Below are 13,412 nucleotides of genomic sequence, written 5' to 3'. Positions count from 1 at the left end.
GCACATGAAATAAAACCAAACAAAAAACAAACTTGCATTGTCCAAGAGTTATTCCATAAGGAACTGGAACAATTTCTTTTTAAACTGTCTTACTTTAAATGCTATTGTATAGCAAAAAAAAAAAAAAAAAGTCTGACCACCTGAGAAGCAGATTTCTGAAAGGAACCCACGACTTACAGAGAGGAAGGGGAACCTGAGCACATTGTCAATTCCCAAAGCTTTCAATTGCAATATGACAGGTGACAGGTTACTCCGCTGCATTTCTGGAACAGTGGACTGTGGCAACTTCTCAAAATCTTCCTCTGTGGGGGATGAAGTAAAAGCTCTTTGGAATCAAGTTTCAGAATCAAACACTCATTTTGAGCCAATGTATTTTCTTTGTATCCTATTTGATTTTCACATTGTTAAAGTGACTGAAATCCGTCAGAGGTACTCACTATACTAAAAATTACTCTAAGTCAATGTAAAAAGAACAATATTTAAACTATTTGACTTCTATTATTAATTAAAATAAAAATGACTGGAGACCACAACCACCATCATTAACAAGCCATTTGTTATCAACATGGAGTGTTTTTAAATCATAAACTAATATAGCCAAAGATCTATACAATGAAGAATGCAGGGCATCTTACCATGATACCTGAACATTATCAAACATTACTAAATTAATTATACATAAAGCATGTGCCTAGTGGTATGCAAACCCCTGTAGGGTACAAGTGTTTTCCTGCTAGAATTAAATCAACAGCAGTCTGAACCTCAATGAGCATATTTTAAGACAGTCCTGATGTGATGTTTGCAAAAAGAAATCAGTAAAGTTAAATGCAAGTCACAAAATATCAACTTCTCCTGTGCAATACATCACCTACCTGTGTAAAGCCTGTAACATTTTCCAGAGCGGTTTCGGCCTGCACGCCCTGCTCTCTGATTAGCTGATGCCTTTGACACTGGAACAACTACAAGGCATTCAATGGCTGTTTTGGGATTATAGGCCCGAAGCTTCATAAAGCCACAGTCAATCACAGATGAGATTCCATGAATCGTAATGGATGTCTCAGCAATATTGGTGGCCACAATCACCTAGAGACACCAAAGGCAATCATGTTATTTGAGCTCCAATTTCCATTCAAGTCTGCAGTCACAGCCCCTAGGCCTCAAATGGGAGTCACCTGAAAGAATTCAGATGTGTCATCTACAACAAATATACAGGAAAGCATAGAAGTAATACACAGGTGAAGCTGTTCACGTGATAAACTGCTATATTCTCCCCATAAAAACCAAGGGAAACAGGTTATCTATACAAGAAAAAAAATAAAACTAACTCTACATATACTAACTGCTATCAGATAAACAGAAAACCACAAAAATTTATTATAACTGAAGGAATTGTTAGAGAGAAATCATCTGTCTTTACTTGTAACAATAATAAAAACGGAAACAGATAGCTGATCTCAAAGTAGATAATATCCATAGGAAGTTAAGGTCTTGTCAATTTTTTTAGAGCAGCAAAAATGTTATGGCAAAGCCTAGAGAAGTATAATTTTGTGTCATTTGAAACAGCAACATATTAAAAAATTCTTAAAGTTTGAGTCAGCAGTGTACTAAGGAGGCAAGAGAGGTAAATTTCCAATTGTCCAACATCCTCCAATAGGGAACAAGCAACTGTAATAATCAAATCCACAAAGAGACAAAAACAATGGTAACTCATCCCCTGCAACAGGGTGGATAAAAATCAATAATGTTTTTTAAGTTAAAAAAATCGGAATTTTTTTTATTTAATCATATTTTTTATTAACATGCTTTTAAAAAAAAATAAAGATAGTTTTAATTTAAGATATGTTAAAACTCAAAGAGATCATCATGGAATTGGGATTATAACTTCTAATTATATACTATTTGAAACAATATATCCACGTAAACTTTTTAGAAGTTTTATAAATAGGTCACAATAGGCCATGGACTATATCAGGAGCCCAATCTTATAGGGTTCCCAGAGGTTCCTCTATGCATTAGTAAAGGTTAAAGAAAACCACTCTACCCAATGGGACTCAGTGCTCAGTCTAGAAAATCCCATTAATCATCTCAATGATGCTTAGTTTCAGTTCCCAAACTGTGGATTTGTGTCTCCAGAGATCACAGACAGACAAAGTTCTTTGGGTACATGTGATATCTTTTATTAGACCTACTAAATAGTTGGCAAAATTGTTCTTGGCAAGCTTTCGGGCACAAAGCTCTTCTTCAGGCATAGGGAAAGTTTCTTGTCTCCAGAGATAACATCCTTATTAACAGGAGTATATGGAGATGAGAGATAACAGACCTAATTACTAGGCCTGTGCAAAGCAACTAGTATTTGCTTCAGATTCAGATGCAGCTGATTCGGGGGACAGTGATTCGATTCGGCGATTTAAATCACTGTTATGAATCGATCTGGCCAAATCGCCCAGGCCAGGCCTATCTCCCTCCTGATCTCCCAGCTCATCAATGGCTGTCCCACCTGCCCCAGCTCCCGGCCCTTTAAAAAAAGAGTCCAGACTCACCCCCCACCCCCCCTAGCCCCCCCATGCCTGCCCCACCCACTGCGGCTCCAGCCCTTCAAGATAAAACAAACAAACCTTGCACCAAGAAAACCCCTGCACTCACCATTCCTGCCTGGCGGGGGGGAGTGGGGGGTGATCCCTACTGCCCCATGACATATGGGCCCCCCAAAACCTGGAGACCACTGCAGGAGCGATGAGTCCCGGGACTTTTCTCTTTTTTCTTCCTTAAAGGGCCGGAGCTGGCCCAGGCACAGCACCCATGGGAGGGCTGGGAGGATGGGGGGGGAGTGGGGGGTGTCAGGGGGCTCGTGGCAGAGCCCCCCATGCAGCATGGGGCACTGCGGGGCAGCAGGGATTACTGAGGGAGCAGGCAGGGGATGGGGCCTGGCAGAGGTCCCCCCAAGGTCCCCTCCCTCCCCCTCCTTACCAGATCTGAGTCCAGCTGCAGCCCCCTGCTGCAGCCACTGGGGACTGTCCAAATCATCGAAGCTCTCTGAATCTTTTCCAAAGACTCAGAGAGCTTTGAATCAATTTGGACCTTTTAATTGGGCCCGATTCAATTCGGATTCAGAGATTCGGCCACTGAATCGAGCCCAATCTCCTCCGAATCGAATCACCACCCAAAGCTTCGCACAGCCCTACTGACTGCCCACCCACCAGCCCTATTGTCTCTTTGCAAGTTTGTGTACACACAGTCAAGCCTTTACCTCTCTCTAAAAGTGCAGTTTCAAGAAGTTAAATGAATAGACGATATCAAACAACAAGAATGCACTTTTTGTAGAAAGCAATGATTAAATCAAGGCTTCCTGACCAGTGATTTAAATCAAATCCACTGGGCCCTGCAATGCTAACAATATTTCAGTTCCAAACACAGGCCTTGCCTATGCAAAAACACCAACTGCCCAATTGCATGGTAACTCTATAGCATGAAGTGGTCGATGGAAGCTAGCTGGAGCCAGACAAACTCATTTTCAATGAAAACAAGACAAGTTTTAACTCTTTTTAAATGAAATTCTACTGCATTTACCCAGCCTATTACTAAGTCTTGTTTTACTGCTAAGAGATATCTGTATCAGTATGGATTTCAGAAAGAAATGCAAGAAACTGAAGCAGACAGCAAGAGCAGAGTATTGTAGAGAAGAGGCTGAGAATCTTGAAAAGAATGAAGATAAATATGGGAGCTAGTGTAGCAACTAGAAAGGAAAACTGATTAGGCAAACAGGAGAGAAATTATTGTAGCTGTAACATTTTTGACAAACTGAGAAGTAAGGAAGAGGCTAAAACCAGAATAATTTGCAGAATTCCCTCATTATTGATAGTACTTGCTTTCTGAAAAGTGACCTGCAGTACTACTTGATACAGAAAGGGTGCCCAGATCCGTATCAGAATTTAGTACACTGTAGAGATGGACAGATGTAACAGGTTGACAAGCCCAAGTCCACACAGCTGGAGGTAAGACCCCTTTAAAATTCTAAGCACCTGACTCTGCCTCTTTGAGCTATGTGAGTGAGCCTGAAAGAAGACATTTGGTTCATTCTGGCTGGGAAAGAGACCAGAGCTCCTTAAAAGAAATTATCTCTCCCCAGAGTCTCAACAGCTCCCAAAAGAGTCAGTTAGTGGACTAGCACAGCAATGAAACAGCTATGGGTTGGAGGTTGCAGTTCAAAGACTGGAAAAGGACAGAGGCCCATGTCACAAGTATAGATAAATGTGCATGGTGCAAGTCTCCTACAAAGGCAGGAACCACTCGTGAAAGGGTCAGAAGGAAACAGGGGCAAGGGCCGCAGCCACAGAAAGGTGCATGTGTAGAGCAACAGCCAACATGAGAGTGGCTGAGGACAATTGTTACAACTGAACTACTAGGCAGCTACAGGAACTATGATCACCGAGAATGTTTAGAAAGATGCTAAAAACACAATGCAAAGTATACTACATGAAACTCAATGCATATTATATTATGGGGGATCGTGGGAACTTTTTTGCTCCAGTTTACAATTCTGGAGACATAACTGCTTGGAAAAAGGGACTGAGTAATGTGTCCAGAGACCACCAGCTTGGTGGTCTCTAAGCTGATCATGTAACAAAGGGCAAGATATAGCACTTGATCTGAGCCCACAAGATACTATTATCTGTAAAGAGTACGGGAATCCCTCTGAATGAGAGGCACTAAAGCAATATGCTAAATGGCAGCCTTACCTTTCTGACAGTGTGTGAAACCCTCTCAAATACTTTCATCTGCTCAGAGGAAGGAAGCCCAGCATACAAAGGGAGAACACGGAGGTGTTTCTTCATCCCAGTACGAGAAAGGGCTCGAGCCTGTTCTATCAGCATAGAAACGACAGTTTCTACTTCCTCCTAGAAAAGTACAGACAGACCAAGTGAAATTTAGCTATATCATCACACAACTAAAACCTGTGTGTAAGAGAAAGATGCACAGAGTGTGTCTCCAATGCCTTGTACTTCAAACACTTTGAATGTTATGTAAAACATTTAACTAACTTGGACAACATATGGGGCATCTATTCAAGTACAAATAAATAAATACATGAGCACACACAATATAAACGTAGGCTGAATTTCGAGTTGGGGAAGGAGAATATAGTAGTGCTCTCAGGCACTTTGAACAATTTCAGATGTCAAAAAAGAGATGCCTATCAATCTAGACTAAGCAGAACTTCATGATAAGACCACCTCTTAGATTTGTTCACCAGTAAAATAGTTAACAGAATGCATATCTGAACTGTTGGTCAACTTCAGATTTAAACCCAATTAAAATTAAAGGTAGCATTTAATTCCTTTAAAAACTTTGATCATGGCTGTCTGCAAACTAAGGCAGGTATCATCATATCATTTACTCAGTCCACATTTTAGAAGTTATTTTAGCAACAATAGAGACTACAGCATTTTTCTTGTAAAAAGATCAGCCTTCAGAGGGCCAGTTTTCAGACCCCTTAACACAGGACCAGTTTGCCAAGTTGCCACAAACCAACCCAGTTCAACCACTGAAAGAAAAGCATCTAATCTGAAATATGATGCTTTGCTAGTCACCTTCATTTTCACAGGCAGCAAAACACATTGCACTACTAAACAAGAAATGTAACATGCAAGACAGCAATGCACTTCCCTTACCCAATATTGGGCAGCTTCAGCTAAACTACTTTATTACAGTACCACTTAGAACAACCCACTTCAGATGAAGGTGCACCTTGTGCTCAATACATATGCAGATCCGATCTATCCTTGAAAGTTAATTTGTACTAAAATACAAGTGCAACAGTGATTCTGGAATAAATTTTTGAGTAGAAAAAGTAAAAGACAATGACTGTAGCACAGAATTGCTATCTGAAGGGCATGCCAGAAGGAATCAGCACTAACCAGTAATGATTCAAATACTATATAGCTGCTTAGAGCAGTACTTCCCAAACTTTTCCTCAGCATGAGCCTATTTATGATCCCATTTCCTCAGCATGACCCCATTTCCTCAGCACGTCCCCTCACTCCCAACCCACAGCCCCCCATCCCCCCACCAGGTGCCTCAGGGCCAGGGTTCACAGCACCCTGCCACCCTTCAGTAGCACCCGAGCCCCAGCTGCCGCTTGTGGGAGGTGGTGGCTGCTGCAGCCAGCGTGGAGCGCAGAGCCCAGCTCCCCACTTCCAGCCTCCACTCTCTCTATTGCATGGGGCTCTGAGTGGCACACATATACAGCTCCTGGCACTCGTATGACATTGGGGGAAGCCCCATGATGGAGCCAGCTGCCTTCCCCACCCCCTGCTGTGCAGGTCCCTAGATTCAGCCAGGAGTGGAGGAAGTCCTATCCCCGGCGATTCCCGGCAGTCCCAGGACTTGCACAGAAGGGGGCACAGAAGGCAGCCAGCTCTATTGTGTAGGGCTTCTCCCAGTGACATGGAATTGCACGTGCCACACAGAATCCCACAAGATACAAGCAGGCTGGCCTGTCTGCTCTCCTCACCACCACATGCAGCATTGGCTAGAGCCATGCATCGCCAGGTAGCAGTGCTTGGGCAGCCCACAGCTGGTCCAAGCAACTGCCACCTGCTGCCAGCAGCAGGGGCTATGCCATGGGGGGAGAAGTGGGGGAGGAGTGCGTGGGAGTTCTCACACCCACACCCTGCCCACCTGAGCTGCACTGTCCCACTGCCCCCCTGGGGTTGGGCTCCATGCTGCCACCAACCCCAGCCCCATGCTCCCGCCCCACACCCAGCTGGAGCTCCCCCTCTGCTCACCCCTGCCACTTCCCCACCTGGTGCCCGGAGTGAGTGGGATGACACGGGAGGCAAGTAGATCCCACAGCAGCTGCTGCAGCAGCAGCAGCCACCCTGCCTGGAAGCTGCATGGGTTAGGCGGGTACAGTCAGTTGGTGGGTGCCAGTGGCCAGATGAAACTGTCTGGCAGGCTGTTTCCAGCCTGCAAGCCATATTTTGCCTGGCCCTGACTTAAAGTGATTTTATTTCTTGCGACCCCAAATGGGGTTGTGACTCAGTTTGGGAACCACTGCCTTAGAGGACGAGTAAAAAAAATGTACAGTAACAACCAGGTTGAAGTTATACAGGTCATGTAATTTTAAAGGTACTTTAGTTAACATCTTATAATTTAAGATATAAAATAAGACCTTTCCAACAGGAACAGCCAGAGAAAGAGAAACTCAACTGGTTTTAAGACTGAGCTTGATAAATTTCTGAATGAGATTACAGATAGTGGTTTGCTTATGATAGCAGGGGACAGGACTCAGATCCAGGAAGCACCTTGTAATCCTATGTTCTTCAATTTAATATCTTAGTGCTTATCACAAATGCAATTTACACTGATTAATGACGACTTGCACATAATTTAGAAACCTAGTATATGAAAACAGTACAAAGAAATAATGGATTGTTTCTGTCAGTTTCAATGGAACTGAAAGCACAGGGCAACATCACAAGGTAACTATTCACAGCACCAGGGTTTGATTAATTTGGTGTAATAGCAGGATTTCCAAAAAATATTCAGCACTGGCCTGATTTTACTTTTATGGGTTTCCAAACTGCCAGTATCTTTAACAGGAGCAGAGTTATAATAAGAGCTTGCAAAACCATATCCGGAAAAATACTAACTTAAAGCAAAAAAAGAAAAGCATCCTTTTAAAGTTTGTTTGTACCTGGCCAGTTAGAAAGGCCAATATATCCCCATCACTCTCCAACTGGTGAATTTTCATCACGGTTTCTACAGTTGATTTGACATAATCTGGAACAGGGCTGTTAAAGGGGTGGAGAAACAAAAAAAAGCCTTAGTATGTGCATAACTACAATCTTTTATCTTTAACAAGGAAAGAAGAAATTGCTAGCTTTGCATAGGCATTACAAATCAATTATATTCTCATTCAATTCATGATGTATCTTTAGAAAATTAACCAGTCAGCCTTTGGGCCCAGCTAATTGCCATGTTCACCATGTCAGTCAGATGCACCCCATCTGTTCCCTTCCCATCAGGACAGGCTTTTGCAAAAATATGCTGTTTGTGATACTACAATTATACAGAAAGAGCACCATTTTAAAGAATACATTTCCTAATAAGCCAAGCTGGTATATATGTGAACAACTGAACACTTAAGTGAAATTCTAGTGCAAGTATTGAGGGCTAAATTTACAAAGTAATTACTGCAAATGCACACAAATACCTCTAATTGCCCAGATGTTGTTTACAACTGCGTGCACACTTTTTAAAAAATCTAGCCATAATTGTTCATATTTCTTAATTTCTACAGGCTCCCATTTATATAAAACTCTCATAATAATCAGACTTGCTTCCAAATGCACATGTGAAATGTGGTATTCTCTCTGCAAAAAAATGTAATAACTCAGCAAGAAGTGTGTTTGCACAAATATGAATTAGTATCTGCACAAAGATAGATGTGCACAAATGAATAAACTCCCCTGAATACCTGGACCTAATGACTGTTTCCTGAACGAGTGCCTTGGTATAAACAGGCTGCTATGATCTCCTTTAAAAACTTTCCATTGTTTCCAGAAATGTGCAACTCACCTGTAAAAAGTTAGATATTATCAAGGCAACACTTATTTTTAAAAGGCTAAAGGCATGTCCTTCAGAGGAGGGAAGACCACATATCCAAACCCAGAAATCTGATTTGAGGTAGGCTGTAAGCTATAAATGAGACAGCCACATCATACTGTGCACAAGCTGGGGCTTGCCAAGTAGTTACATGGGAGATGGTTACAGAAAATGCCAATGCAGCATAAATGGTAAAGTAGCATGCTTCATCACAGCAGGATGTGTGAAGGCACTGTTTCCTAGGATGGAGCGGCTATTCCTTTACTTCCTAGGTGCTGTTCTCCTTACAGTCTATTATTATGTTGTATTTTAGCCATCTCCATAGCTTCTGGAGGGCACAACAGCTGAATGAGGAATACATCATACCAACATTTCTCTGTTCAGCAAAAATGCAGCCTGAGTATTGGATGTGGGGGCTTTAAAAAAACAGAAAGCTTACTGTTACCAAACTTATTTGTTTCCTTCTGAAGAGAGCAAGCATGATTCTCCTACCAGGTTTGCACATTCTTTTCTGTGGAGAATGGCAAAGCAAAAATACCACTTGGCCTGCTCCCTCTGAGGGAGGAAGAGCAAAAGATGCCACTAAATCCCTGTAACACCTGTCTGAGATGCACTCCAGCTGGCTGGCATGGACAGCTCCTGAAGCCCTTTTCCTCTATTCAAGCCCACTTTTGCTACTAACAAATACAAGAAAATGCACATTCAACTGAAAAGATTACGTTCACATCAATACCCTTAAGGTGTTGGCATTAAAACCATGTAAGAATATTTCGAAAGAGTAGCTAAGGTTCCCTCAATTAATCCCCCACAAAGAATTCCTAAACTTTTAACTAAGCAAGCTGATGCCATAGATACACATTGCTCTAATCACCACTTACAAGGATTAAACAGGAACAGACCTCTGTATATAAAAGACATCCACTGGAAAAGTTCTCCCTTCCACGGTAAGAATCACACTGGTATCCTTGCTGGGGTCACTAGTCTCATTTTGATTGAAGAAATCTCTAAATTTCTAAATAAAGCAAACAACAAAAACACAACTCTCAATTTGTTACACCAAAGAATTGAGGGAGAAACTTAGAATACTAAAAATGTCAACTTAGTGCTATTTAGATTTTTCTCTCCAAAGTTGACAATTGTTGTTTATGGTAAATTTAAGAGGTTATTTGTTTGCTTGTTTGTTTTTTAAAGAAATTAAGGCAGATATTTTGGTGCCTAAATACCTTTCAATCTCTGGCTAAACTGGGCATTTAAATTCCCTAGACTGCTTTACAGGTCTTCTGCACACTTAGGTACACCTACAACTGACGTAGTAAATGGTGCACATAACAGTAGTCAGATGCTCACAGACCAAGGACCTATTTTTACAAAAATAAGTTCAGAAGGCTCAAATAAGGATGTGATTTATAAGACATCTTACTGGCTTGAAGTTAATCTGACATAGCAAGGTATTTCAAATATCTGTTACCAATAGATTAATAAAAATATACCACACTCAGAGTAATTAATGTACCCAGCAACATTCAAATTTCAAAATATATTTACTTAGTAATAAATGTATAGTTAACATGCTGTATATGAACATAACCATATATTAGCAAATGACTAAAATATGCCTCCAAGATAATTGAAAATTCAAAATCTTTTTGGGTATAGCAAAAGTTTAATGGAATGCTGTAATAATGCCTTTCTTGTACAAGGAAACTAAAGAACATGTCTAAGTACATGACCAGGTCTGGCACATTATCAGTGTGTAAAATTAAATTAGCTGTCAAATGAACAATGTATTTTTTTCTAACACATTAATTTGGTTCCATTGTGTGCATCTGCCAGCTAATTTATTCAAATGTAATTCTCAAAGTGCTTTTGGCTTACTAAAATTAAATAGCAAGGGTCTACGGCAACAGATTATTTAATAATCATACATTCCTATTAGTCAGCTGTTGTCAGTGTATCACTATTCACCAATACAGGGTTAATTTTTTTGGTTTTATCAGAGAAAAATGCCATGTAAATTAAGAATAATCAGCATTTCTTAAAAGCTGCCATTTACTGAAAAAGTGGAAACAAATTAAATAAGAAAAAAATCAAAACAACCACCAAAATGTGCCCATGTTAAAATAACAGAAATAAAGTCTCCAAGGGTCTACTTCCCCTTTACCATCACTCATACAAATAATTATTCCCCAAATAGGCAGCATACAGACCAAGGTGTCTTCTCCTACAAGTTACATATCCACTTGAGGTCAATGTAATTTTTAAGCTAAAAATAAACTGTACCTCTGCATCCAGGGTAGCTGATGCTACAATCAGTCGCAGATCCCCTCGTTTCTTTTGAATCTAAGATACAGAAATTTGTGTTAAAACAGTTCCCTGGGAAACAACAGAAGCAAGCTGCTCTACAATACCCTATCATTAAATTCTCTTTAGACATATTTAACAAGACATGGGACAACTGAATGAGTCAAAGCTTATCTAGTAAGCAGAGCTACACCAAACTTCGTTTTATACTCAAGAACTAACTATTTAAGGAGGACTGTACAAGGACCATTTTTCAAAGATCAGAATAGGCCAAGCAGTGGTTGTTCTAAAATTAATGTTGTAATTTTGGTCTTGATGCCAGGTGGAAGAGAGGATCTTCAATGATGCCAATAACTTTATAGGAAATTATTCATGGGGAAGCATGTTCATCAGCAATGGAAAAAGACTGCACTTTGACTCGCAGGGAAGAGAGGACAGAAGTGGTGGGTTATGGGGGAAACAGGGTAGACCTTGTGTGGTAGCAAGGGAATAGTTGAATACCTTATATGTTATAAGACAGCAACATGATAGGAGCATTAAAAGCATTGGGTCACAAAACTGCGCCCAAATGGATAGAAAGTAATGGAAAAAAAATCAAAAAGAGAAAAGAGAAATTAAAAGAATGACCTTTTTTAATAAGCCGATGGCAATGTCTGTATACAGGGTTCTTTCATGAGCTTCATCCAGCATGAGGACACTGTGGATCAAAGCAGAAAGACAGTTTCTATAATCAGATTTGACACTGGAGTCAAGACAGTTTCATACCTACACACTTTCAGAGGAATGCCTAGAATGTTAAAGACAACTTCATGTTTTTAGCTAAACCTATTTAAAAAAGCAGAGGAACACAGCAAGCTACTCATTTAAATTCCCTATAATTTATCAACCATAATACTAGGTAGTACAAGAAGGAATAGGTAAACGTTTATTTTGCCTGATTTTGAACCCTTTCGATCAGCCTGGGTTTGAAAACTTTATTTGGCTTGGTTGCTTAGGAAAAGCTGCACGATAAATGGAACAGGAACAGAGAGAAGTAAAAAAAAATTGCTTCATTTTTCAAAGTGGAAAAAACAAAAAAGGGCAAGAGGGAAAGAATAGTACACATGCTGTATATTCTATTTTTAAAGGGCTCGAGAGAGTTGTTTTTTTATCATTTCTGCAAACCACATACTTCCTAGGGGCTTGGAAAACTGTATCTGTTTTTTTTTTTATTGATAACCCTTAAACAGGGTGGAGGGGGAGATCAATTTAAACTGAGAGACTAAATAGCTCAATTTCTTACAAGGTACAATTATTCCATGGCACCAAGCCCACTTTTAAAAAACACAATCTACATTTATTTCTTTATGGGTTTCAGTTTACATCCCCTTCTCAGCAGTTCATTTAAGCAATGGAACTACAGTTCTATTCTGAACAGTCAATACATGGAAAGATGACCCTCCTCAGTCAACCAATCCAAGTATTTTTATGCTGCTTCTCACTCTTGCTAGCCCTGAATTATATTCTGTCTTGTAGATAATCAACAGAATCATTAACCAGGTTTCCTGTCACTGGTGAGTGAGAGCACAAGGAACCCAGTTTGACTTTCATATCATGTCTGCCAGAATTGTTGTGAAAAATAAAACGATTGATTTAAGCTAAACTTCACTGAGAGACTTAAAGCTCCTCTGAGGTTCTACAACAATCTCACTCCAGTTCTACCGGTACTCCCACACCTCCCAGAGCAGAACCTCATTATTAGATAGGTACTTTTCATTCCCATTACAAGCCTCACTTTCCAGGACTTTATATTCAAATGCATTTGATCTAAAACAGAAAATGTGGGTTGTTAGTTGCCAGTTCTCTAAAATACATCTGGCATTAAAACTCAAAAATAGTCTTCAATTGGGGTTGCAAAAATGGTGGTTATTAACTGCTCTCTAAACTGAAAAAAACAGTCAATTGCCATAGGTTTCTGTCATCAGTGTACATATCTTTACCTGTATCTTGTTAGTAACGGGTCGGCCATCATCTCCCTCACCAACATACCATCTGTCAAAAACTGAACACAAACACAAAGGGAAAATTAGTTATCTCTAGGAACAATCTGAACTGAAAAGGCTATTTTTATGCCCTGTAAGAAACTAGCGAGTGTTCTGCATTATATGATGCATTTTAATTGCATTTTTTATTACCTCCAACTAATTTTCTACTTGATTTTCACTCCCTTCAACATCAGGTATAAAAGAGATGCATGTGTTTCTCAACAGTCAAGTAAACTGCAAACAAGAGATGCTGAAGTAGCTTGAAAGTAAGCTCATTATTTAAATACATAAATTCAGAGGTGGTGCTTCAACCTGCCACATCTAGAGATTCATACTCTTTGAGATGCAAACATTCTCCTTATTAAGTAAATTATATGCCAGCTTTTCACAAAAATCTCTGAGAAGCATCAGAGTAATGATTTTTGGCTAGTCTGGATCTGGACACAAAAACCATGGTTGGTTTATTCAGAAAACAGACCT

General features: G+C 40.2%; 1 protein-coding gene across 1 annotated transcript in view; it reads right to left on the bottom strand.

Moving 5' to 3' along the window:
- Positions 1-13,412, bottom strand: part of DHX35 (DEAH-box helicase 35) — a 46,637-nt gene that overhangs the window by 25,075 nt on the left and 8,150 nt on the right. The window contains exons 6-13 of the mRNA XM_006033841.1: positions 12,888-12,949; positions 11,536-11,605; positions 10,888-10,947; positions 9,507-9,619; positions 7,697-7,793; positions 4,737-4,895; positions 873-1,083; positions 178-302 (exon numbers count right to left, since the gene is read on the bottom strand). Coding sequence (XP_006033903.1) covers positions 178-302; positions 873-1,083; positions 4,737-4,895; positions 7,697-7,793; positions 9,507-9,619; positions 10,888-10,947; positions 11,536-11,605; positions 12,888-12,949 — 897 coding nt within the window. The remainder of the gene's footprint in view (positions 1-177; positions 303-872; positions 1,084-4,736; positions 4,896-7,696; positions 7,794-9,506; positions 9,620-10,887; positions 10,948-11,535; positions 11,606-12,887; positions 12,950-13,412) is intronic.

The sequence above is a fragment of the Alligator sinensis genome, unplaced genomic scaffold, assembly GCF_000455745.1.
Source record: "Alligator sinensis unplaced genomic scaffold, ASM45574v1 scaffold460_2, whole genome shotgun sequence".
Lineage (NCBI taxonomy): Eukaryota > Metazoa > Chordata > Crocodylia > Alligatoridae > Alligator > Alligator sinensis.
Note: the sequence above shows the minus strand (reverse complement) of the source record. Positions and strands in the feature narration are given on the sequence as shown.